Here is a 25222-nt window from a genome sequence, read left to right as displayed (position 1 = left end):
CTAATAATAAAAATTAAGAATCAAAGTATTAAAGAATCCATACGATGATTAACATGTGATAGCATACAATCACTTTCAATAAAGAAGAGATGACAAGCTTCAAACAACCACTAACAAACAATTGTCATATCCTTAAAAATAGCTTCCACATAAAATTGTGTAAATTCTTTGTAAAAAACTCATATTTTTAAACTCAAATAATAAAAACACAAATCAAAAATATATTCAAACTCTAATCGTGTAAATACCAACCACTAAAAATATATTCAAACAATAACTATACTAATACCTAATATTGAAAATGTATATATATATATATATATATAAAATAAAAACACAAATCATATATATAAAACATAATGCAAATATAAAAGAAAATTCATAAAAAAAAAAACTAAACACTAATAATATTTTAAAACATTGAAATTTACCTCAACAATAATCTTTAAATAGAACACTATTTAAGTAGAATAATTTGATAATTGATTATGAAATTTGTAGAATGTATTAATATTTAAAAGAAGATTTCAACAATCTGATAACCGATCGAGGCATATAAGGATGTGAAAGGAGTCGTTTATGGAGGAGGAGGAATTGCAAGGATGATTAAAAGTGGTTAGAATTTGGACAAAAAATATTTCAAATTTTTTTGTAAAAAAACTGTTTGAATTATGTTTTTGATGATGGAAATAGATTCAGCACCATCAAAAATTTTTAAACACTTAAAATTATGAATTTTAACAACTTTTACTTAAATTTACAAATCTTTACTCGATTTTTTTTTTAATATGAATTTTTTTTCATAACTTTCGAAGCAAAAAACATAATTGTTAAACTACGGCCATGTGAAATTTTCTTAACATTTATTTGAAATTGATGCGTACTGTTGGCTATGAAAAATTGTAAGAACCCCACTTACCTACTCTGATTTTTTTGAAATTGATGCGTACTGTTCGCAGTCAAAGCATTTGGGATACAGGGATACGCGTAAAATATTGGATGGCTAAACCTCGAAATTGCCACGCATGGACGTTATTTCCACTTGCTTATTTTTTATGTCGGTTTGTCATACATAGTAATTTAAATAACAAAAGTGATGCTTTTCCGACTTCCCACAAAAAATTTCACAAATGTTACAAAGAATGGATGCAAGTTGTTTTTGCATAAAGAATGGATCTCCACTCCCAAGTAAAGGAATCTTATTTGTCGTAGAGCAGGATTCTATAAGGAAATCAACGCAGATCTTCCAAACTAAATCTGGACCACTTGAAAAACGCATATCTTATATGGGTCGATGCAAATTGTTTTGCATAAAGAAACGGATCTCGACTCCCAAGTAAAGGAACCTTATCTATGGTAAAGCTGGTTTCCGCAACCAAATCAACGCAAGTCTTTTGCAAGAAAACAAGTTTGATGGCATTGTACAGGAAGTTGGTCTTCTGATCTTCTGATTTTTTAAACATTTTGATAATTGATTATGAAATTTGTACAACTATCATAATGTATTAACATTAAAAAAAGAAGATTTCAACAATTTGATAACCGATTAAGGGAGATGAGGATGTGAAGTTGTCATAACATTTATTTGAAATTGATGCGTACTGTTGCCTATGAAAAATTGTAAGAACCCCACTTACCTACACTATTTTTTTTTTCCAAAATTTTATATTGTTGTAAAATTTACGTCCATTCATGCCATTGCCAGTTGTTCCCCGTGAAGAGAGTGGTACAAAAGATCCCATCGCAGTCAAAGCATTTGGTATATGGGGATACGCGTAAAATACTGGATGGCTAAACCGCGAAATTGCCCCACATGGACGTTATTTCCACTTGCTTATTTTTTATGTTGGTTTGTCAGTAGGTTGAATGCATAGGAATGTCTTACCCCACTTACCTACTTTGTTATTTTTTTCCAGAATTTTATATTGTTGTAAAATTTACGTCCATTGATGCCATTGCCTGTTGTTCCCCGTGAAGAGAGTGGGACAAAAGATCCCGTCGCAGTCAAAGCATTTGGTATACGGGGATACGCGTAAAATACTGGATGGCTAAACCGCGAAATTGCCACTCATGAACGTTATTTCCACTTGTTTATTTTTTATGTTGGTTTGTCAGCAGGTTGAATGGGTCTCGATTCCCAAGTAAGGGATCTTAATTGTGGAAGGCAGGTTTTCCCAAGAAAATCAATGCAGGGCTTCCAAATAAATAGTTAATAAAAATCTGGATCACTTAAAAAACTCATATCTTATATGGGTCGATACAAATTGTTCTGCATAAAGAATGGGTCTCGACTCCGAATTTTGTGGTAAAGCAGGTTTCCGCAAGAAAATCAACGCAGGTTATTGTACAGGAAGCTGGTTCTTTCGCTTTCTGATTCTTTGTTTTGTTTTTGTTTTTTCACATCTTGGCTTTTTGTTTTTTTTCTAATGCTATCAATATTGATTCTTAGTGATTTCTTTTTTGCTTATTTAGTTAGTGTTGGTCTAATAATGATTTGTCTAATTTTTTGGTTTCTAGCCATATGTAATTTCTCATTTTGTCATTGTACAGGAAGCTGGTTTTTCGCTTTCCGATTCTCTGTTTTGTTTTTGTTTTTGTTTTTCAGTCTCATCTATCTTTTCTCATCTTGGCTTTTTGTTTCTTTTTCTAATGCTTCTTAGTGATTTCCTCATTGTTTCTTTAGTTAGTGTTGGTCTAATAATGATTTGCCTACCTTTTTGGTTTCTAGCCATATGTAATTTCTCATTTTGTCATTGCACAAGAAGCTGGTTCTTTTGCTTTCCAATTCTCTGTTTTGTTTTTGTTTTTTAGTCTGGTCTATCTTTTCTCATTTTGGCTTTTTGTTTCTTTTTCTAATGCTATCAATATTGGTTCTTAGTGATTTTCTCTTTGCTTCTTTGGTTAGTGTTGGTGGAATAATGATTTGCCTACTTCTTTGGTGTCTAGCCATATGTAATTTCTCATTTAGTCATTATACAGGGCACTGGTTCTTTCGCTTTCTGATTGTCTGTTTTGTTTTTGTTTTTCAATCTACTCTATCTTTTCTCATATTGGCTTTTTGTGTCTTTTTCTAACGCTATCAATATTGGTTCTTAGTGATTTCCTCTTTGCTTCTTTGGTTAGTGTTGGTATAATAATGATTTGCCTACCTCTTTGGTTTCTTTCCATATATAATTTCTCATTTGATTAATGAAAAATGAAAAAAAAAAATCGTCAAAAAAAAGGGCTTCCGAACTTTAGTCAATAATGTTGGGACAGAACTGATAGTCAATAATGCTGGAAGAAGGGAAAACTGGTAGGAAACTTCATGCTTCCACCGTTTAGATTACCAGATTACGGTATTAGTTCACTATTTATTGCCACTTGGTTTTCTCAAAGGAAATAAGAACCTCAAGTATTCAACTACAAATCAAAGCTGTTTTGTTTTCAATCGTGTGCCCAAATATTGAGGTCTTGATACCACAAAAGCTGCAGCTGATAGCTTCTCTACTCTCCTGAATCGTTCATAGACAAATATTGAAGCTGACCTCGCATTCTCAATCTCTGCCAAATATATTCGATCTTGGTTCTTTTTTATTCTGTATCCAATGGCACTTGATAACTTCACATCCTTCGCATCCACCTCCAAAACCCCCTCCCATGATGACACCAATAACTATGTGTATGATGTGTTTCTAAATCACCGCGGTCCTGACGTAAAGAAAGGATTCGCTAGTCATATCTACCACCGGCTTAAAGAATTTGGATTATTAGTTTTTCTAGACCAGAAAGAATTGCAACGAGGAGACAACTTGAATCCTCAAATCGAAGGGGCTATTCAAACAACCTCTGTTCATGTAGCCATATTTTCACCAACTTATGCTCAATCAAGATGGTGTCTCCACGAGCTTGTACTAATGAGGGAACAAATGTTGAAGTCGGGGTCAACAATAATTCCAGTTTTATACAAAGTCGAGCCCGCAGATCTTCGATGGACGCGCGACGGAGATCGAGTTTATGCTAGAGATTTGGGTGTGATTGAAAGGAAGAGAGCATTTGATTCTCAGGAACCACGGTGCGACCCCAAGACCATAGAAAAATGGAGGAATACTCTTTCTGCTATAATCGGTTTTGAGCTGAAGGACAAGTACAACCCTCCAATTCTCCCTACTATTTGAGTTTTTTACTTTGCTGGCTTCATAAGTATATCACAGATTATTTATATAGATGTTTCTCGTTAGTCGATTAACTGTAATTTGAATATTGTTTAGGGAAGAATGGCAGCTCGTCCACGAAGTCGTCCAACAAGTTGTGAAAATGGTTCCCAAACCACCTTTGAACGTTGCCAAATATCCTACTGGCCTCGATGAAAAAATTAATGATGTGGACTGGACATTGTCACTTCAGCGGCAAAGCGAGAAGGCTACAGTTTTGGGAATTTTAGGTCTTGGCGGGGTCGGGAAAACTATCGTGGCTAAACAATTCTTCAACTGAGAGAGATCAAATTACGATCGATCTTGCTTCTTATTTGATGTCAGATCCACATCTTTGCCTTCCCTGCAGAGTAGCCTTCTTAAGGATCTGATTCAATCGAGAGTAGCAATGAAAACCCTATCTACTAAGGAAAGAAGAGTACGATTCTTTCAACAGAGAGCAGAGAGCACACACTAACTTACATGCTTTTGACACCAAACACCAAACTTACTGCATGCTTTATATCTGGCCTAGTGGCGGTCAAATACATCAGGCTGCCTGTCATGCTTTTGTATAATGTCAGATTGACATTGCTGCTGCAATCTTCTTTGCTTAACTTCAACCCTATGACAGTTGGAGTTGGTGCGGACTTGTTGTTCTACATTTTAAACCTCTCCAAAATTTCTGCCACATACTTTGCTTGAGAGATAAAAATGCCATTTTTTGTTTGCTTCACTTCTATGCCCAAAAAATATCTTAACAATCCCAAGTCAATCATTTCAAACTCACTCTTCATTACTTGTTTAAAATTAACGATGAGGAAATCATCATTACCTGTAAAGATCAAATCATCTACATATAAGACGACAATGAGGATCTTACCTTCGCTCTCTTTGATGTAGAGAGTAGGCTCACCATCACATTTGTTGAAACCATTGTTTAACAAGTAAGCATCTATCCCGTTGTACGATGCACGCGGTGCTTGCTTCAATCCATAAAGAGCTTTCTTCAACCGATATACTTTATCTTCTTAGCCTTCAATCTCATAACCAGGCACTTGTGCGACATACACTTCCTCTTTCAGCACTCCATTCAAGAACACTGACTTTACATCGATCTGATAAACTGTCCATTTATGCTGCACGGCAATCGCCACAACTACGTGCACTGTCTCCATCCATGCGACTGGTGCAAATGTCTCCACATAATCTCTTCCATGTTGTTGCTTGTATCCTTTGACAACTAGCCTTGCTTTGTGCCTTTCAATCTTTCCCTCAATGTTGCTTTTGGTCTTATAGACCCACTTCACTCCAATGGCATGTTTTCCTTTCGGAAGGCTCATTAACTCCCATGTGTCATTTCTTTCTATTGCTTCTATTTCTTCCTCCATTGCCGCAACCCATTTTTCTTCTTTGACTGCTTCTTCAAAGCAGATTGGGTCATCTACATGACAAAATAATGCAAATAAGGAATTCAGACCTGTGCCACTATCAACATCATCTTGCTCATAAATTTCATTTAAATTTATGAATTTTGGCCTTCTTGTGCTTGCTAAAGATGGACTTGATATGTCACTTGGTGTCGCGATTTGCGGTGTGCTTGGAGAAGCACTTGCTTGGCTGCGCGAAACTGTCCTATTATTTGTTGATGGCATTGCTTGTTGCCTGCTTTGCTACGCTTGAATAGGAGTAGAGGGAATCACTATTGAGGAATTACTTGTTGCTGTTAATTCCTCTCTATCCTCATGTGGTATGCATGCTTTGACATTGATTGTGTTTTCTAAACTTCCATCCCATGCTTCCTCTTCTATGAACTGCACATCTCTGTTGATTATGACTTTCTTGTTTAATGGATTGTAGAGTTTGTATGCCTTGGATTCATCACTGTATCCAAAAAATATGCATTTCTCCCCCTTGTTGTCCAACTTCTTTCTCAACTCATCTGGGACATGTGCATAAGCCACACATCCAAAAACTCTCACGTGAGTGACACTATGCTTTCTTCCACTCCATGCCTCTTCAGGAATAATGTTCTGGACACTTTTGGTTGGACATCTATTCAAAATATATGTTGCACAAGCGACAGCTTCAGCCCAATAGTAATTTGGAAAATACTTTGCCTTCAACATACTCCTTGCCATCTCCATAATGGTCCTATTCTTCCTTTCTGCCACACCATTTTGCTGCGGTGTATATCTTGTTGTAAATTGCTTATGAATTCCATGTTCCTTGCAAAATCGAAGGAAGTCATTTGAGATGTATTCTCCACCTCTGTCTGTCCTAAGGACTTTGATGAAATGTCCGCTTTGCTTTTCAACAAGAGCCTTGTATTGGCGAAAGCGCTCAAACAATTCACTTTTCTGTTTTAGGAGAAAGACCCATGTCTTCCTTGTGTAGTCATCTATGAAGGTCAGTACATAGTGACTGCCACCAATTGATGGTGTCTGCATTGGTCCACATAAATCTGAGTGGACAATCTCCAAAGGTGCCTTTGCCCTCACTGACTTTCTTGCTCGAAATGTCTCTCTATGTTGCTTGCCCAAGATACATCCTTCACATATGTTGTCTGGTTTTTCAATGAGTGGTTAACCCTTCACCATGCCTTTCCTATGCAGCAAATTCAAACCTTCAAAGTTGAGATGTCCAAATCTCAAGTGCCATAACCAGTTTTCATCTTTTACCTATGCTTGAAGGTTTACTTATGTGACAGCTGCCCCTTTTCTTCCATTTTCTTGTGAGTTCATAGATAGTTGTGCTTGTGCACCTTCTTTCTGCAAATATGATATTATTTTCAGGGGAAACATTCTATTGTCTGTCATCTGAACCTTTGCAATCAACTGTCTACTTGGAGGCCTATCCAAAATTGTGCACACATCATTTTTGAAGAAGACATTGTAGCCTTTCTGCATGAGTTGTCCAACGCTCATGAGATTATGTTTCAGACCGGGGACAAAGTAAACATCAGAGATGTATTTCTTCTCCCCTTTCTTTGTTAGGATATTAACTCTTCCTTTTCCCATGACAGAGACTTTGCTATTAGTCCCTAATGTCACTTCAAATTTCACACTTTCATCTAGATCAGAAAACATTTCTATGTTTCCTGACATGTGGTTGCTACACCCTGAATCTAGATACCATATATCACTTTGTTTTTCTTGTGCTACATTACAAGCTAAAAACATGCTATCATGGTTCTGATTTTCTCTTGTGAAATTTACACTTGGTTTGTTACTAATATCATATTGCTTCTTTCTACATTCATTTGCATAATGACCATACTTCTTACAGTAATGACATTGAACTTGAGATTTATCATACCTCTGACCTTGTGCTTGATTTTGGCATGGGCCTTGACTTGGATTTTGATTGCTGCCTCTTCCATTTGAGCTTGAAGGGCTGCTTCTTCCACCTTTGTGTGGGCTTCTTCCTTTTCCTCTAGCATATGATCTTCCTCTGCCTTGACCTTGACCAAATGATACTTGAGTCTTGAAGGCATGCTCCAATGAAGAGCTTGCTGCTCTGCTTAGTCTATGTTCATGAGAAATCAGTGATGCATTAAGCTCATCCACTGAAAACTGTGAGAGATCCTTTGTCTCTTCTATGGCCACAACAATGGCCTCAAACCTTACTGGCAGACTTCTCAAAACTTTCTCAACTATTTTTCTTTCCTCAAGTGTCTCACCATGAGACCTGATTTGAGTAACCAACCCACTTACATGTGTAAAAAACGAGTCTGTATTATCAGACTCTTTCATACAAAGTGTTTCAAAATATCTCCTCAACATTTGCAACTTTGTTGTCTTGACTTTTGCCATGCCTTGGTAGGTTGTATGGAGGATGTCCCATGCTTGCTTGAACTTCCTTGCTGCTGCAACCCTTGGGAAAATACTTTCATGAACTGCTTGAAATATATAAAACAGGGCTTTTGAATCCTTCTTCTTGTTGTCCCTTAACACATCTCTTTCTGGTTGAGATAAGGCATTGTATGCTATTGCATCTGTTGGTTCTTGAAAACCATTCTCCACCAAATCCCAAATGTCTTGAGAAGAAAACAGGGCCTTCATTGTAATAGCCCAATAATCATAATTTTTGCCATTAAACTGAGGTATTTGAGGATTAGTCAAGCTTGTGGTTGATGTTGCCATTTCTGAGCATAAAAACAAACTTTATACCTACTGGTAAATATGCTAAAAATAATGTGCGCTCAAAAACAAATTTTACTGTTAGTAAAAACACTTGTTTTTACACTAACAGAGTTTAACCTGCTATGATACCATGTTATAAATATTTGACGAATTTAATTTTCGTTTTCACGAAGGGGAGAGGCAGAAAGTTATAACTTTCGCGAAGCTACTTTCGCAAAACTAGGTTCGCGCACCGCAAAGCAGATTTCGCAAAGCTACCTTCCCGAACCGCGAGGCTAATTTCCAAAACTTGGATTTCGTGCACTTTGGAACTATTCCAGAGACTTAATGAATACTCACAGTAAAAATAACAAGATAGGTTTGGAGCAACACACTAAAACTTAATATTCATTTCTTAAACATGAAAATACATCTACATGAGACTGCTGCTCATTTACAAAATAAAACAAAATTTTACAAAGATTTAAACTTACGCGGAGTAACACATAGTAAAACAGAGTAACTGTTGTTTTCACGCGCCCACCAAAAATTGCTCCACCATTTTCTCCACAGAGACTTGCACTCTTTTCTTACTTCTTACTCTCTAACCTCTCTACACAGTCTAACTTTTTTACAAAATGACTTTTACATTCATATATAACTCAACATACAATTTTACATTTAATTCATGACAGAGCGAAATTAATTTTTATGTTGTTGTTGAGTGTGATTAGAGTCGCGCAGGTGTTTCTGGAGTGTGGGCAAGGTGGTTGAATTAATGCTTGCCCATGTCTTTTTACCTAAGTACATAAATTCTTTAAATGCCTTTGCTAGGTTTCTGAATGGTTCGCGTCTGACTTCAAACTTTCTATCTTCACGTTGAGACGCAACCTGCAAAAAATGTCTTCAAGAAGAGACATAACCTGCAAAAGTGTCTAACATGTATGGCTACTGTTGGGCTGTTTATTGTTGTGGTTGGGATTATTATTTCCCACAGAAAATTTTTTCCTGTGCACACGTTATCTTGAAACTTTTCCAAATGAATTTGGGACCTTATCAGGCCTCAAAAGTCTTCACTTTGAATGCTCTGTTGTGTAGACACTGCCATACTCGGTTGGGAACTTGAGGGGCCTCCAAAGATTTGACTTGACCAGGTGCTCCACTCTGCAGACTCTCCCAGACTCGGTTGGGAACCTGACAAGCCTCCAAAGGCTTGACTTGGGCCAGTGCTCTACTTTGCGGACACTTCCATTCTCAATTGGGAACTTGACGGGTCTCCGAGATCTTGACTTGAGTTTGTGCTACACTCTGTAGATGCTCCCAAACTTCATGGGGAACCTAACAGGCCTCCAAGTTCTTAACTTGACCAGGTGCCCCACTTTGCATATGGTCCCAGACTCGCTTGGTAACCTGAGGAGCCTCCGAAGTCTTGACTTGACCGGTTGCCACACTCTGCAGATGCTCCTAGAGTCAGTTGGGAATCTGATAGGCCTCCAAAGACTTGATTTGGGCGGGTGCTCCACTCTGAAGACGCTACCAAATTCAGTTGGGAACCTGATAGGCCTCCAAATACTTGACTTGGACACGTGCTACACTCTGCAGACTCTCCCAGACTCATTTTGGAACCTAACAGGTCTGTAAAAGCTTGACTTGGGATGGTGCTCCAGTCTGCAGACGCTTCCATGCTCAGTTGGGAATATTATGGGCCTCCAAGATCTTGACTTGCGTTTCTGCTCCACTCTGTAGACGCTCCCAGACTCAGTGGGGAACGTAACGGGCCTCCAACTTCTTGACTTTAAGGGGTGCTACACTCTGCAGACACTCCCAAACTCATGGGAAACCTGACGGGCCTACAAAGACTTGACTTGACTGGGTGCCACACTCTTAAGGAGCTCCCAGACTCGCTCGGTAACCTGACGAGTCTCCAACGTCTTTCCTTGAGCATGTGCTCCACTTTGCAGAAGCTCCCAGATTCGCTCAGGAACCTGACAGGCCTCCAAAGTCTTGCCTTGAATGACTGCTACTCTCTGCGGATGATCCCAAACTCCGTCAGGAGCCTGACTGCCCTCCGATCTCTTGACCTGTTCTATTTATCCACCTCAAAAACAATCATCTATACACTAAGCTATGTACTAAATGATACATAGTAAATGTACTAAGCTTTGTACTAGAACATCTGTATGGTATAATATACATACATGGTCTTCCATGTGATTTATTCTGTAGTCAGAGAACCGTTCAACACTACATTTCACTTTCTAATTTATTAGCACAAGCAACATTAATATAACATTTGTCTACCATCTATGTATGTAACAATCTACCGCTGGATTTTAACCGAGTGGCCAATTCTTCTAAACCTTACCGACGTTCAATGAACGAAATGAAAGATCTTGTGGAACATCTCATACAAAGTCACCTCGATACAGAAGTTGCCATTGTGGACTCAGTCTGTGAGTGTCTATAACACCTATAGACATCTTTCCACAGTTATTTTCAAGGGTCACTTTCCTCACAAAAGAAGGTGCACTCTTTCACTTTTGTTTTTGAATTGCAAGAGATGATTTAGGTGTTTCTTAATATAACAAGTAACGTCCTTTTTAACAGATCTAAGGACAACTATCAGAGCAAGCACGCCCATGTTCTTCATGTCCCATAAAATCAAGTCCTGGGGAGTGAACATGGTTCTCTCTAGAGAAGGGTCAAATGAAATATTTTGGGGCTATTTGTATTTCCACAAGGCTCAAAAGGCTCGTAACAGAGAGGAATTCCATCAGGAAACCTGTCTTAAGATAACTCGCTGCTAGCAGCTTTACTTTCATGTCTTGTACATCATCTATATGTAAGGAGTACTTAGCGATTAATAAAATCTAATGTGTAATTTGATGCAGACAAAAGGCCTTCACTTGTATGAGGGCTAACAAGTCGACAACTGCACAGGATTTACAGGTATGTGTGCCAATTTTAGACCAGGAATTCGTCAATGTTGTCATTGACATTGATACCGATAAGAAGATGGTAAGCATTTTCATTAGGTGGCAGTGTTTACACCAGTATAAATTTATTTTAAATAGGGATTTAATATAGATTTAACATGAGTCGAGAGGGATCTAATTTCTTCAATTGTATATTTTGTTCAATTTTATGATAAACGGATAAGATTACACGTTATGCTAGGCTTGTTCAACTTTATAATAAATGGACAAGATTACACATTATACTAGGTTGTAAAATGAATCTATCGACTCAATCATTTGGTTTCACATCATACTGAACTGTAAAAAAAATCTCTCAACTCAATCATTTGGTTTAGCTGTATTATAATCTTGACACTGGTGAAGCTGGCCATGGGGCACATTGAGAAGTGGGTCTTGCGGAAGGCATTCTATGAAAAAAATCCTTATCTTCACAAGGCTCCATTCTCATCATACGATCATATTTCGTTGTCATAAAACTCTCGTTCCCTATCTGAGTTTTATCCCTTCTAATTTCCAGGTCTTGTGAAGAATTTGCATTTTAACACCACTAGATCAATTTGTTGTGGAATTGCAGCACATTCGATAAGACAGATGGAGCAATTCAACGATGGGGTTGGCTACAGTTGGACTGATGGCTTAGAATCACAAGTGGCAGAGCATGTTAATCACTTGCATTGGCATTCTTTGGTTTTGGCCTAATATCATCATCGACTTAGCGTAATGCAGGGGCCGATAAAGTCCTCGGGAATGGTAGCGTGGATATATTCGACCATATGCGAATATATGGTGGTTAAGTTGTTAAAAACAGAAAGCAGAAGTTGCTGGCCGATACGGACGAGTTCTGGTCTCATTTGTCTAGACTAGTGTATGTAACCATCTAAATCTATGGGTTTCATTGGTATAGACTGGTGTAGATAACGGTATTATCTCTATGCATGAATGTCTGGGAAAGAGCGAATGTTTATCATGGGTAATCGCTGGTCATGTTGTATTTGAAATGATAATAATAGAAATTATAAAAATATAGAAATTACCAAAAATAAATAAGCTTTAATGGCTTTAATTATTGATTTACAAACTTTTTTTTATTATCTAATTATTTATTTGATTAAATATCAAGTCTAATTTTGTTTGAGACTCCATTAAGAGTCTTTTCTAATAGAGGAAACCAATCTTACAACCAATTTTTAGTGCATGAGTTTCAATGTTGTGTTCTATGTATATGTAAGTAAAAATGAACACTTCAAGCTATGATTTATTTTCTTTTAGTTGCATGGTAAGAGTAATATATTCAATTTGATTATCTTTATTTATCTACTCAGTCATGAATATGAATCATCATAGATTTCTAATTTATTCACCCTTTATGCACTTATCAACTTAATTAATGACCTAAGAGATATAAGCTAAACACAATTATTAGATCTCATACCCAAACATGTTTTAAACTTATAGTGCGTCTCCGCTAGAAATATAAGCCCTTCCAAAATGCTTTTATGATATTTTCCTTGACAAGGCCCATTAATGAAACCACAAGGTAATCCCTTATCAACTTGAAAGACTTCTAGTTCTTGAGAATTCTCACCTTAGAATCATATTTTGAACTTGACATATAACATCATCCTAAGAAAAACCATGAAATGATGGGGTGGATTCTATTTTGAAAAAAAAATGCATCGTAAAATAGTCACATGTCTCATTGAATTGCTCCCTTTGGAACTAGATACATAAGTAATATTATATATTGTACCTAGACCAAACATTTCCATAACCATAAGTCTTGTTAATATCCCACCATACCTGGCAAGTAAAAGGACATAATATAGCAAGATGTAAGATGGTCTCTTCACAATTTTTACATAATATTAAATAACTAGGTCCATGTACCTATCCCTTTTTAATCTAGTTCTGCTCTTTAAACAATGGAAACCAATAGATCGATGAAAACAATAATAAAAAAGAGGAAGATAATCAATGGCACATAACACAATATTTCGCTGGGGAAATCCACTACTCAAAACCCTCACTATTTATTGCATTAATTAGAAATCTGAGTGATAATACAAAGCTTTTTCTCACTAGAACAATTCGTGCGCAAGTATTTGCAAATCTCTACCTCACAAGACCACTCTTAGCCAAGACTTAGCCAATTTCTATTGCCTTCCAAGCCCCTATTTCCCTGGGGAATTCCTAGGATGAATAGCCCATATTTAATTGGGAATTCAAGTTTCCATAACTGTGCAATCCAAATCTAGGTCCTTTCCTAATTTCGTGCATGATCTGTACAACTCAGTAAATCATACAACTAATAGTACACTATCCTTGCACTCTAGTATCAACTGGGTCTTTCGCAGAACTAACATGCATGAGTTTCTGATGAGTGAATCTTCAGTTAGCTGGAGTAGAACCTCTGGATGCACCAGTGCACAAACTAACTACTAATCCTCTACTAGTTCAACAAATAGTTAGAACTAGTTTAACTGCCTATAACTCAGTAAACGGAGTTATCTAATTACAACTCAACTAACTCATCTTGGGCCCCTAAAACTTAGGGAGAACATATACATGAATTCAAAAAGACTCCCAATTTTAATTTCCTAAGTTAATTAAGTCAATTAAACTAAATTAACTATTTACAAGTTGCTATGAGAATAGAATTGTATTTTAATTGTCAGTTTAAAATTCAAGGACAAATTTAAACTAGAATTTCTTATTGCCATTTCTCAACATTCCCTCTCAACAAGAAAGGGATTGTTAGCTACCCCGATCCTGTCTCTTGAAACTCAAATTTACATCTTGACAATGCCTTTATCAAAATGCCAGCATCTTGCTCCTCTGTGGGAATGTACTCCAACAAAATAATCTGCCTCAATACACAATCTCGAAGATGATGATATCGGATATCAATATGCATGGACCAATCCTGAAAAACTAGATTTTCAGAGTTTGGCACAACTCTGATTATTGCAGTAAATCACAGTTGGATTCATCTACTGACCAAAAAACCAACCAGGATCTTCCTCTTCTATATGGCCTCACATTTTGCCTAACTTGCAGCAATGTACACTGCCTCTGCTGAACTAAGTGCAATCGATCTACGTTTCTTGTTGTACCAAGAAACTGTTGCTGACCCAATACTAAAAATCCCTCCTAATGTGCTTTTCCAATCGGATGGACTCCCTGCCCAATCTGCATCGGTGAAGCCTTAAAGATTCACTCCCTTTTTTCGTCTATACCATAATCCATGTTGAGTAGTGCCCCTGAGGTATCTCAACACATGCTTTACCGCCTTTCAATATGGCTTAGTAGGCCTAACCATCGCTTGACGAAGCTAGTTAACTTGATAACACATATTCAGTCATGTGTTCACCAAGTACATGAGTGAACACATAAGCTACCTATTAATGGTAGCTTCCACTACTTTTCCCAAAGTATCATCCTCCTTCCTCCAGTTACTAGCTAGAGGAGTCTCCATGGGCTAGCTGCTCTCCATGTGGAACCTCCTGAGTATCTTGTTGGCATACTTTCCTTGAGACACAAAAAACTCCCCATTACACTACCATACTTCCATGCCCATAAAGTAATACATGAGCCCCAAGTCCTTCATCTCAAACTCTCTTGCGAGGTACTCCTTGCAAGATTTGATTAGCTGACCATCACCTATCAGAATTAGATCATCAACATCAAGTACAATGATCAATAATTTACCTTCCACAACTATTTGGTATAGGTTTGCATCATCTTCACTCTTTGTGAAGCCCATCCCATTAAAGTAGCTATCAATCCTAGTGTACCAAGCATAGGGTGCTTGCTTCAGCCCATACAATCCTCTCTTGAGTTGCCACACATGTGACTCAAGGTCAAAGGTTTCAAAACCTTCAGGTTTTTCTTTGTACACCTCTTTGTCAATTGATGCAGAAGCATGTGACTCAGAGGGAAAAAGTCTTCCAACTTATTCCAAAAATCCAAAAAAATCTACAGGCAAGGGAGTGGGGTCCTTTAGCCTGTGATTTCTATGTTTTTTTAGTTAAAAATAGAATAAAATCTAGAAATAAAACATGCTAATATTAATTCAGATGGATAAGCTGTAGTAAAGCTTTCACGCTTTAAATCATTCCTGTAAAGCATGCTTTTGTATCGGATAAGGACCGAGAAGGCCTATCCTTAATTATAAATAAAGAGGCAAGCGAGACTCTCAGGAGAGAAGAGGAGAGAGGAGCGAGTGCCAGAGCATTATTATTCTTAAACTTTTCTCTCGACGTTATAAATTCAATGGTTTCGGATAATATGTATGCTTAGCTTATGAATCTGTGTATCGATAGTGTCGAACTGTCCTTCCTATTCCCCGCATGATGCAATTACTGTGTGTTTAATCATTTAGACCACTTTCTTCCGTTGTGGCGATTGCCGACCCTTTATATTCATTTTTATAAAATCAGAAGAGAACTCTGTTTATACAGAGAAATTATAATATTTTCCCTTAATCAGCATAGCAGAACGTGAGATATTATCAATATTGGTTCTAACCTTGATCAGGTGTGAACCAATATCGCATCGCATCAGAGAAGGCTTATTAACAGTGGAATACATGAACTCCGATAATTCGGAGCCGAATTATTATAGAGGGTTGTATATAAGCGAATCGGGTCCGCGAAAGCTTTAGAACTGGGCACTCCGATATCCGGAGCCAAAATGTTATAGACCACAACATATAGAGGCGTCGGGTCCGCGGAGGCCTTGTATCACTTGGAGTAGCGATCAACGAAACCGCCGAAAAGATCCGGACCCGAAATCCTTAAAGGACGGTTCGGAAAGGGGCCATCGGGTCCGACGTTTCGGAGGAGGGAAGGCTATTGTTTGTGGCGACCGCCGATAATCAGACCCGCCGAAAATATAAAGGCGACATATAAAATTTGAGGTCTGCATGTGTTAATTGGGGCAGGAATTATGTGGTTTCCCCGTATATTGATATATTTTTATATAAGCGACACTGGTTTTAAAGCCCAAGGATATTAACAAGTAATGCGGATGGGTGGTGGCTTCCGATAGATGCAAAGGCGCGATATTGTTGGGTATATAATCTCTCCTTAAAGCCTCCTATAGTAATTGGCGTAATTCTTTTAGAATTACCGCCCAAAAGAAATAAAGCCACTGTTTCTATAATTAAGCAAGAATTGTGGGTTTAGAGAAATAACTGAAGCTATCAGTTAATGACTGATACGCATAGAGAACCTGAAAGAGAAGCTGGCTCGGACATAGGAGAAATTGCTGCCAGATTAGGGAGGTTATCCCTAACGCCTGCACCCTCGCCATCATTAGTGGTATTAGAGCCATCAACTGACATTGAATTGAATCTCAGGAGCGGGAGAAGGATGGCTTTCAGAGTTGGAAGAGGACGAGGACGTGGTGGAAGAGGACGGCCTGTTGCAAATGCTGAATTAATGGAAACAGTAGAAGAGCTGCGAGCTAGATTGGATGCGTTAACTTCAGATAGAAACATAGATGATGGAGATGTCAGTGAGCCCGAAGTTGAAGCTATAGAGGAGGAAGTTGTACAGGTTACTTCTGAGATGAGGTTCTTTCATTCAGTGTTGAAATCCACAGCCAGGCCATGGAACCAATTAGTATCGGTATACCAAGGAGGACTGAATCTAGAAGAGTTGATCGACTGGATTAATAGCATGGAGAAATTCTTCGATTACAAAGAAACAGAAGATGAGAAGAAAGTAAAGTTTGCTGTCACCAAATTAAAAGGCCATGCAGCGCTCTGGTGGGATGGTGTGCAGGCGGAAAGGAAGAGACTTGGTAAGCAGCCAATCAAGAATTGGAGCAGAATGGTAGCAAAGTTAAGAGGTAAGTTTTTGCCAAGTAATTATCAGCAAACATTGTTTAGACAAATGCAAAATCTTAGACAGAGAGCTTTAACAGTAAAAGAATATACAAAAGAATTCTATAAGGTGAGCATAAGAGCTGGAGAAGCCCAAGATACAGATGAGAAGGTGGCCAGATATATGAATGGCCTCAGGATGGATATTCAGGATGAGATAAGCCTGCTGTCTCCTAAAACAGTAGAGGAAGGTTATCAGATAGCACTGAAAGCTGAAGAAAAACTAATGAGGAAGCAGTCCGCCAGAGGGAGAGGGACTTTCAGAGGAAAAGGAAGTCAAGGTGGTAGAGGAAGATCTACAACACCTAAAGAAGGAGCTAGCAGTAGCTCAACCCAGCATGCACCCACAGGAGGTGATGCAAGAGGTAGATGGAGTTTTTCTAGAGGAATAGGAGGCAGAGGAAGAGGCAGAGAAATAAAATGTTACAGATGTAACAAGCTGGGACACAGAGCTTTTGAGTGCCCAGAGAATGCAGAAACAAAGTAGAGGAATGCAATTGTTGCTCCAGCTGAGGGAGAAGCACCAGTGGCAGCAGTAGTAGAAGAATAAAATACACCAGAAAGAGGAGAATCTCTGGTAGTTAATAAAGTTCTACTTAAGCCAGCAAAGGAGGTGGCTGAACCGCCACAAAGGAAGACTTTATTCAGGACAGTGTGCAAAGCCCAAGGGAAATGTTGCCAGATGATCATTGATAGTGGCAGCACTGATAATTTGGTCTCTACAGAAGTAGTGGAGAAATTAAAGCTGAAGACAATGAAGCATCCAACACCTTATAAAGTGTCATGGTTGCAAAAGGGACACCAACTGTTGGTAAGTGAACAGTGTGAAGTGGAATTTCAAGTGGGCAAGTACAAAGATAAAATTGTTTGTGATGTGATGCCAATGGACATGTGTCACATATTGCTCGGAAGACCTTGGAAATATGACAGAGGAGCCATACATGATGGGAAGAGAAACACCTACAAGTTTGGAAAGGACGGTGTCAATCATACATTGTTGCCTTTGCAAGAAGAAGATGTACCGGGACAGAAGACTAGTCCAAAAACTCTATTACTTGGAGGAAAGGAATACTTGAAGCAGATTGAAGAAAATGATGTAAATTTTGTTGTAATTTGCAAGCCCAAGGTAACAATGATTTCTACTAAAGTTTCTGATTTACCCATTGAAATTCAAGAAATGTTGGAGAAATATTGTGATATTATTATTGATGATTTGCCTAATGAATTACCGCCAATTCGAAAAGTCAGCCATCATATAGATTTGATTCCTGGAGCAAGCCTACCTAACAAAGCAGCATATAGAATGACTCCTGCAGAAAATGAAGAAGTTAAGAAACAGGTGCAAGAATTGCTTGACAAAGGGTTGATCAAAGAAAGCTTGAGTCCTTGTGCAGTGCCAACAATGCTGAGCCTGAAGAAAGATGGAGGCTGGAGAATGTGTACAGATTCGAGAGCCATCAATAAAATCACAATCAGGTACAGATTTTCGTTACCCAGAATTGAAGATTTAATGGATTGCTTGTCTGGCGCAAAATATTTTTCAAAGTTAGATCTTAAAAGTGGGTATCATCAGATAAGGATAAGAGAAGGGGATGAGTGGAAAACCGCTTTTAAGACCAATGAAGGACTATATGAATGGAGAGTGATGCCTTTTGGATTGTCAAATGCACCAAGTACATTCATGAGGCTTATGAATGAAGTTCTTAAAGAATTCATTGGTAAATTTGTAATAGTATATCTGGACGATATATTAGTCTATAGCAGGTCCAAGGAGGAGCACTTGAGGCATTTACATTATGTCTTATAGAAGCTGCACCAAGAAAAACTATTGCTAAATCTGAAGAAGTGTTCATTCATGAAAGAGGAGCTGGTGTACTTGGGATTTGTTATTTCTGCTGAAGGGTTGAAGATGGATCTAGAGAAGATCAAAGCAATTATGGAGTGGTCTTCACCCAAGAGTGTTTTTGAGGTAAGGAGTTTTCATGGTCTTGCTAGTTTTTACAGAAAATTCATTAAGAATTTTAGTAAGATTAATGCACCTATTATTGAGACCATAAAGAAAGATAAACAGCCATTTAAGTGGACTGTTGAAGCAGAGAAAAATTTTCAGCTGTTAAAGAAGAAAATAACTGAAAAGCCTGTTTTGGTTCTTCCTGATTTTAACAAAACTTTTCAAGTTAAGTGTGATGCCAGCGCAAAAGCAATTGGAGGAGTTTTTAAGCCAAGAAGATATACCAATAGCTTATTTCAGTGAAAAGCTAAATGAAGTGGAGGCATTATTTAATGTCGAAAGAATTTATTCTTTATACAGATAACCATGCATTGCAGTTTATAATGCAGCAGCCAAAGCTCAGCCAGAGACATGCTAAATGGGTAGAATATCTTCAAGGCTTTCATTTTGTGTTGAAGCATATAACTGGACATTCAAACAAAGTTGCAGATGCCTTAAGTAGGAGAAGTGTATTGCTGCAAGAAAGTCAAATCCAAGTGCTGGGTTTTGATTTTCTTAAGGAATTATATGAGACCGATTTAGATTTTAAAGAGGCATTTGAGGCTTGTAAAAATCCTGTCTTGGCGGATAGGAGCAAGTGGCTGGACTATTTCCTACAAGATGGACTGTTATTTAAGAAAAATCCGCTGTGCATACCCAATTGTTCAATGAGAGAGAATTTAATCAAAGAGAAGCATAGTGGAGGACTTGCAGGACATTTCGGTACAGAGAAGACTTTTGAGCAACTCAACAGATTTTATTTCTGGCCAAAAATGAAATCTGAAGTAGAGAAGTATGTAAGAAATTGTAAAATCTGCCAATATGCAAAAGGAAGAAGCCAGAACACAGGATTATATATTCCATTGCTAATTCTAGATAGGCCTTGGGATATGGTAAGTATGGATTTTGTGCTGGGATTACCAAAGACTCAAAGAGGTTATGATTCAATTTTTGTTGTAGTGGACAGATTTTCAAAAATGGCACACTTTATTCCATGTTATAAAACTAGTGATGCTTCTCACATTGCTAACTTGTTTTTTAAAGAAATTGTAACATTGCATGGATTGCCCAAAAGCATTGTTTCAGACAGGGATTCAAAGTTCGTGGGACATTTTTGGAGAACACTATGGAAGAAGCTGGGGACTAAATTAAGTTTCAGCTCTGCCTATCATCCACAAAATGATGGACAGACTGAAGTTGTGAACAAAAGTTTAGGCAATCTTTTGAGGAGCCTTATTGCAGAGCATCCAAAGCAATGGGATCAAGTGTTACCACAAGTGGAGTACGCATATAATGACTCACCAAACAGGAGCACAGGACAGAGCCCATTCCATATTTTTTATGGAATGCATCCAAGAGGAATATCTGAACTAAGGAATTTGGGAAAAGAAGAAATGAGAAGTGCAGAAGGTGAAGACTTTGCTTCAAGAATGTAGGTGATACATGAACAAGTGAAACACCAACTACAGGATAGCAACATCAAGTATAAAACCAGAGCAGATATGAGGAGAAGAGAGGTGAACTTTGAAGTTAGGGATCCGGTTTTAGCACATCTCAGGAAGGAGAGATTTCCAAAGGGAGAGTATAATAAGTTAAAATCCAAGAAAATTGGACCGTGTAGAATACTGAGGAAATTCTCTGCAAATGCTTATGAGATTGAATTACCACATGGTGTGGGAATATCACCAATTTTTAATGTCACAGACTTGTACAAATATGAAAATGAAGTTGCAGATGATACAACACAGGATCAAGAGACTCCAGAGATTGACTGGGTAAAACAGTTACCCACAGCCAAGAATTTACAACCAGAAAGAATTCTGGACAAGAAAGTGCATAAGAAGACAAGGGGACGAGAGTATTTCCAGTATCTGGTAAAATGGAAAGGACAGCCAATTGCTGAAGCTACTTGGATTACAGAAGACGTTCTACAGAAATTGGGCAAATCTGTAGACGAGCTCATGGACAGGAGCCCATGAAGAGTTTTGTCCTCAGGAGTCTGATGCGGGAGCATGTGGCTCAGAGGGAAAAAGTCTTCCAACTTATTCCAAAAATCCAAAAAAATCTACAGGCAAGGGAGTGGGGTCCTTTAGCCTGCAATTTCTATGTTTTTTTAGTTAAAAATAGAATAAAATCTAGAAATAAAACATGCTAATATTAATTCAGATGGATACGTTGTAGTAAAGCTTTCACACTTTAAATCATTCCTGTAAAGCATGCTTTTGTATTGGATAAGGACCGAGAAGGCCTATCCTTAATTATAAATAAAGAGGTAAGCAAGACTCTCAGGAGAGAAGAGGAGAGAGGAGCGAGTGCCAAAGCATTATTATTCTTAAACTTTTCTCTCGGCGTTATAAATTCAAGGGTTTCGGATAATATGTATGCTTAGCTTATGAATCTGTGTATCGATAGTGTCGAACTGTCCTTCCTATTCCCCGCATGATGCAATCACTGTGTGTTTAATCATTTAGACTGCTTTCTTCCGTTGTGGCGATTGCCGACCCTTTATATTCATTTTTATAAAATCAGAAGAGAACTCTGTTTATACAAAGAAATTATAATATTTTCCCTTAATCAACATAGCAGCGAACGTGAGATATTATCAATATTGGTTCTAACCCTGATCAGGTGTGAACCAATATCGCATCGCATCAGAGAAGGCTTATTAACAGTGGAATACATGATTCGGGGGGGACTCCGAGGCATCGGGGCTGAATTATTGAATCGGGGCTGTAAAATTTAAGCGGGAGGCACTCCGCTATTCGGAGCTAAGGATTTAGGTTATTAGGGCATAGAGGCGATCGTGTGGAGCGATTTAGAGGTGTGTATCCTATGTATCGAGAGGGAAGGCCTGGAAGGGGGTGATGGGGTGGTGAACGAAACGAAAAGATCCTGACCCGAAATCCTTATAGGACGGTTCAGATGGGGCCATCGGGGTCCGACGTTTCGGAGGAGGGAAGGCTATTGTTTGTGGCGACCGCCGATAATCGGACCCGCCGAAAATATAAAGGCGACATATAAAATTTGAGGTCTGCATGTGTTAATTGGGGCAGGAATTATGTGGTTTCCCCGTATATTGATATATTTTTATATAAGCGACGCTGGTTTTAAAGCCCAAGGATATTAACAAGTAATGCGGATGGGTGGTGGCTTCTGATAGATGCAAAGGCGCGATATTGTTGGGTATATAATCTCTCCTTAAAGCCTCCTATAGTAATTGGCGTAATTCTTTTAGAATTACCGCCCAAAAAAATAAAGCCATTGTTTCTATAATTAAGCAAGAATTGTGGGTTTAGAGAAATAACTGAAGCTATTAGTTAATGAATGATACGCATAGAGAACCTGACTCGAACATAGGAGAAATTGCTGCCAGATTAGGGAGGTTATCCCTAACGCCTGCACCCTCGCCATCATCAATCATGCCATTAAGGAAGGTTGTTTTTTCTACACTCATAGCACCAATATGGATGTGATAGATGAGTACCTTGCAACATGAACAAAGGTCTCATCATAGTCAATCCCCTCTACCTATGAAAAGCCACGGGCCACAAATCTAGCCTTATGCTTCTCCACACTACCATATGTAGCTTTCTTTACCTTGTAAATCCATCGGGAGCTCACCACTGACTTGTCCTTCGGTCTCAGGACCACATCCCAAACATTGTTAGGAACTATGGAGTTATACTCCTCCACCATGGCATCAACCTAAATCAGCTAATGCACTGCCTCCTCAAAGCAAGATGGCTCTATCACAACACATCTGTGCATAAGAGCCATGTATTCAGTATACCTATCAGGTGACCTCCTCTGTCTGCGCTGTGATGCGGGTACTCCCACATTCTCTATAGCATCCGACAACAATCTGTTAGCCTGTCTGGTGCACTTTCTACCATCTTTGGAAGACTCTGCTTGAGTGGATGTCTCGAATTTCAGATCCTCTACATATGGTTGCTCCACATCAATATGAGGCTCCTCAACCTTATAAACCAAAAGTTCCTCAACTGCATGTAGCTCAAGCTCCCTCTCAAGGGAAACTCACATGGCCTTCTACTCATCGAACCTAACATCCCTACAAACCATTATCATCCTATTAGTCGGCAAGTACACCAAATAGTTGTGAGGTGTATCAGTGTACCCCATAAATATCCCCAACTTTGTTGTTGGCTCAAGCTTCTTCCATGCATCTTTGGTCACATGTAAATATACCGATGACCCAATAATCCTTAAGTGACTAACATCTGGCCTCTTACTATAGAAAGCCTCCTCTGGTGTCTTCATCCCAAGTATCTAACGTGGGCTACAGTTCTGAACATAAAATGTTGTGTTGCATGCCTCAACCCACAATTGTAGTGGGAGGCCCTAATCATGCAACATTAACCTTTCTACCCCTACAATGCTTTTGTTCTTCCTCTTGGCCACCCCGTTTTGCTAAGGGTTATGGGGCTTTGTCAACTCTTGTTTAATCCCTTCTACCACATAGAAGTTCTTAAACACATTTGAGACGTACTCACCATCATTATCACTTCATAGAGCTTTAACCTTCTTTCCAGACTCTTTCTCGACCAATGCTTTAAATTCACAAAACTTTGTGAAAGTTTAATCCTTTTTTTGCATGAAAAATATCCAACATTTAAGAGAAAAGTCGTCCACAAATATAGAATAATACCTATGTTTGGTCGTGGACGTTGTCGAGAATGGTCCACACACATCTGAGTGGACTCGCTCTAGAATCGCCTCTGCTCGACTGTCTCTATCATGAAAGGAAGCCTTGGTGTATTTACCCAAAGTACACCCCTTGCATGTATCAACTTTCACTAGCGTACCTTGGAGAAAACCGGGAGAAATCTGCTACAATATTTTCAAAGCCCCATGATGCAAGTGACCCAAACACTTGTGCCACAACTCGCTAACATCTTAGCTCTGCATTGTCTCTGCTTTCATGATCAAAGAAGCACAATCCTCTACCTCCAGCTTATAGAGATTCTTCACCTGATTCCCTATCTTCTTTACTTGACCTGTGGCTATGTGTCGAAGGAACACCTTTCCTTTCAAGAAAATCACATCATAGCCTCTATCCTCAAGCATGGCAATGGGTACTAAATTCTTTCTTCAACCTGGGTACATACATAACATCTCTCAAGGTGAAAGGAACCTCATGCTCCCTCTAAAAAGTAACTGTGCCCAATCCAGTAGCATTATACCTCCTGCCGTCACCCATCTCGATATGCATCTAGAGATCCTTCTCCTCCAGGTCATTGAATAACTCCTTATCACTAGTCATGTGGAATAAAGCTCCACTGTATAAGTACCATAAATACCCATCATTGATGAAACCAAGCATGCAATGAGGGAAATGTCCAATTCAAATTGAGAGGTCAAAGCCTCACCCACTACTCCTCCCGAGGACTTCTTCTTGGACTTCTTGAGCAAGTAATTTGTGGCAAATTGTCCTAGCTCGCGACAATGAAAACAATTAACTTTTGACATGTCTTTCTTCTTACCTCCATGGCAAGAATCTGATTTGGAATGGGATTCCTTCCCTTTCCCCTTCTTTTCCTTACCTTTTAAGGCATAATTTTCCTCATCATCAGTCTTTGATGAGGAACCATCTATGGTGTTCCTTTTGATCCCCTCCTGCATCAAATATGACCACAATCATTCCTAATTTGGCAACTTCTCCCTCCCATTCATAGAATCCTGATAGCTATTATAACTCTTTGGAAGGCCTAGGAGAGCTAGGATCACCATATCATCCTTGACAATGGTTATTACACCACTTCCAATCTCATCATGGCATGTTATGAACTTGGTCAAGTATTTTGGAATGGTCTCGCCTTTCTCCATTCTGATTTTTCGAAGTTTGTCTTTCAGTGCCAACTTCCTATGGTCACTATTGTTCTGGAACAAGTCCATCAATTCTTTCCACATAGCATACGGAGTTTCCTTCCCATGGATACTCGAGACATTGTGGTCTCGAACTCCCTCAAGGATTATCCACCCCGCCTTCACCACACACTTCTTCCATTCGTCTAGGTTCAGTGCATCCGATGTCGCTGGCTTAAAAATGTGTT

At 38.6% G+C, this 25222-nt stretch overlaps 1 protein-coding gene across 1 annotated transcript; it reads left to right on the top strand.

Annotated features, from left to right (window-relative positions):
- The first annotated feature begins 3587 nt into the window (after window positions 1-3587).
- On the top strand, window positions 3588-4473 carry LOC149214633 (toll/interleukin-1 receptor-like protein). Its single transcript, XM_089389452.1, has 2 exons — window positions 3588-4126; window positions 4251-4473. Exons 1-2 carry the CDS (start codon window positions 3588-3590, stop codon window positions 4471-4473), a joined length of 762 nt encoding a protein of 253 aa, XP_089245578.1.
- The last annotated feature ends 20749 nt before the right edge of the window (window positions 4474-25222 follow it).

This window comes from Pinus tabuliformis, chromosome 1_1, assembly GCF_031772625.1.
Source record: "Pinus tabuliformis cultivar Carrire ecotype Pingquan chromosome 1_1, CPIR1, whole genome shotgun sequence".
Taxonomy (NCBI): Eukaryota; Viridiplantae; Streptophyta; class Pinopsida; order Pinales; family Pinaceae; genus Pinus; species Pinus tabuliformis.
The sequence above is the reverse complement of the archived record's forward strand: the minus strand, read 5'-3'. Positions and strand labels throughout refer to the sequence as shown.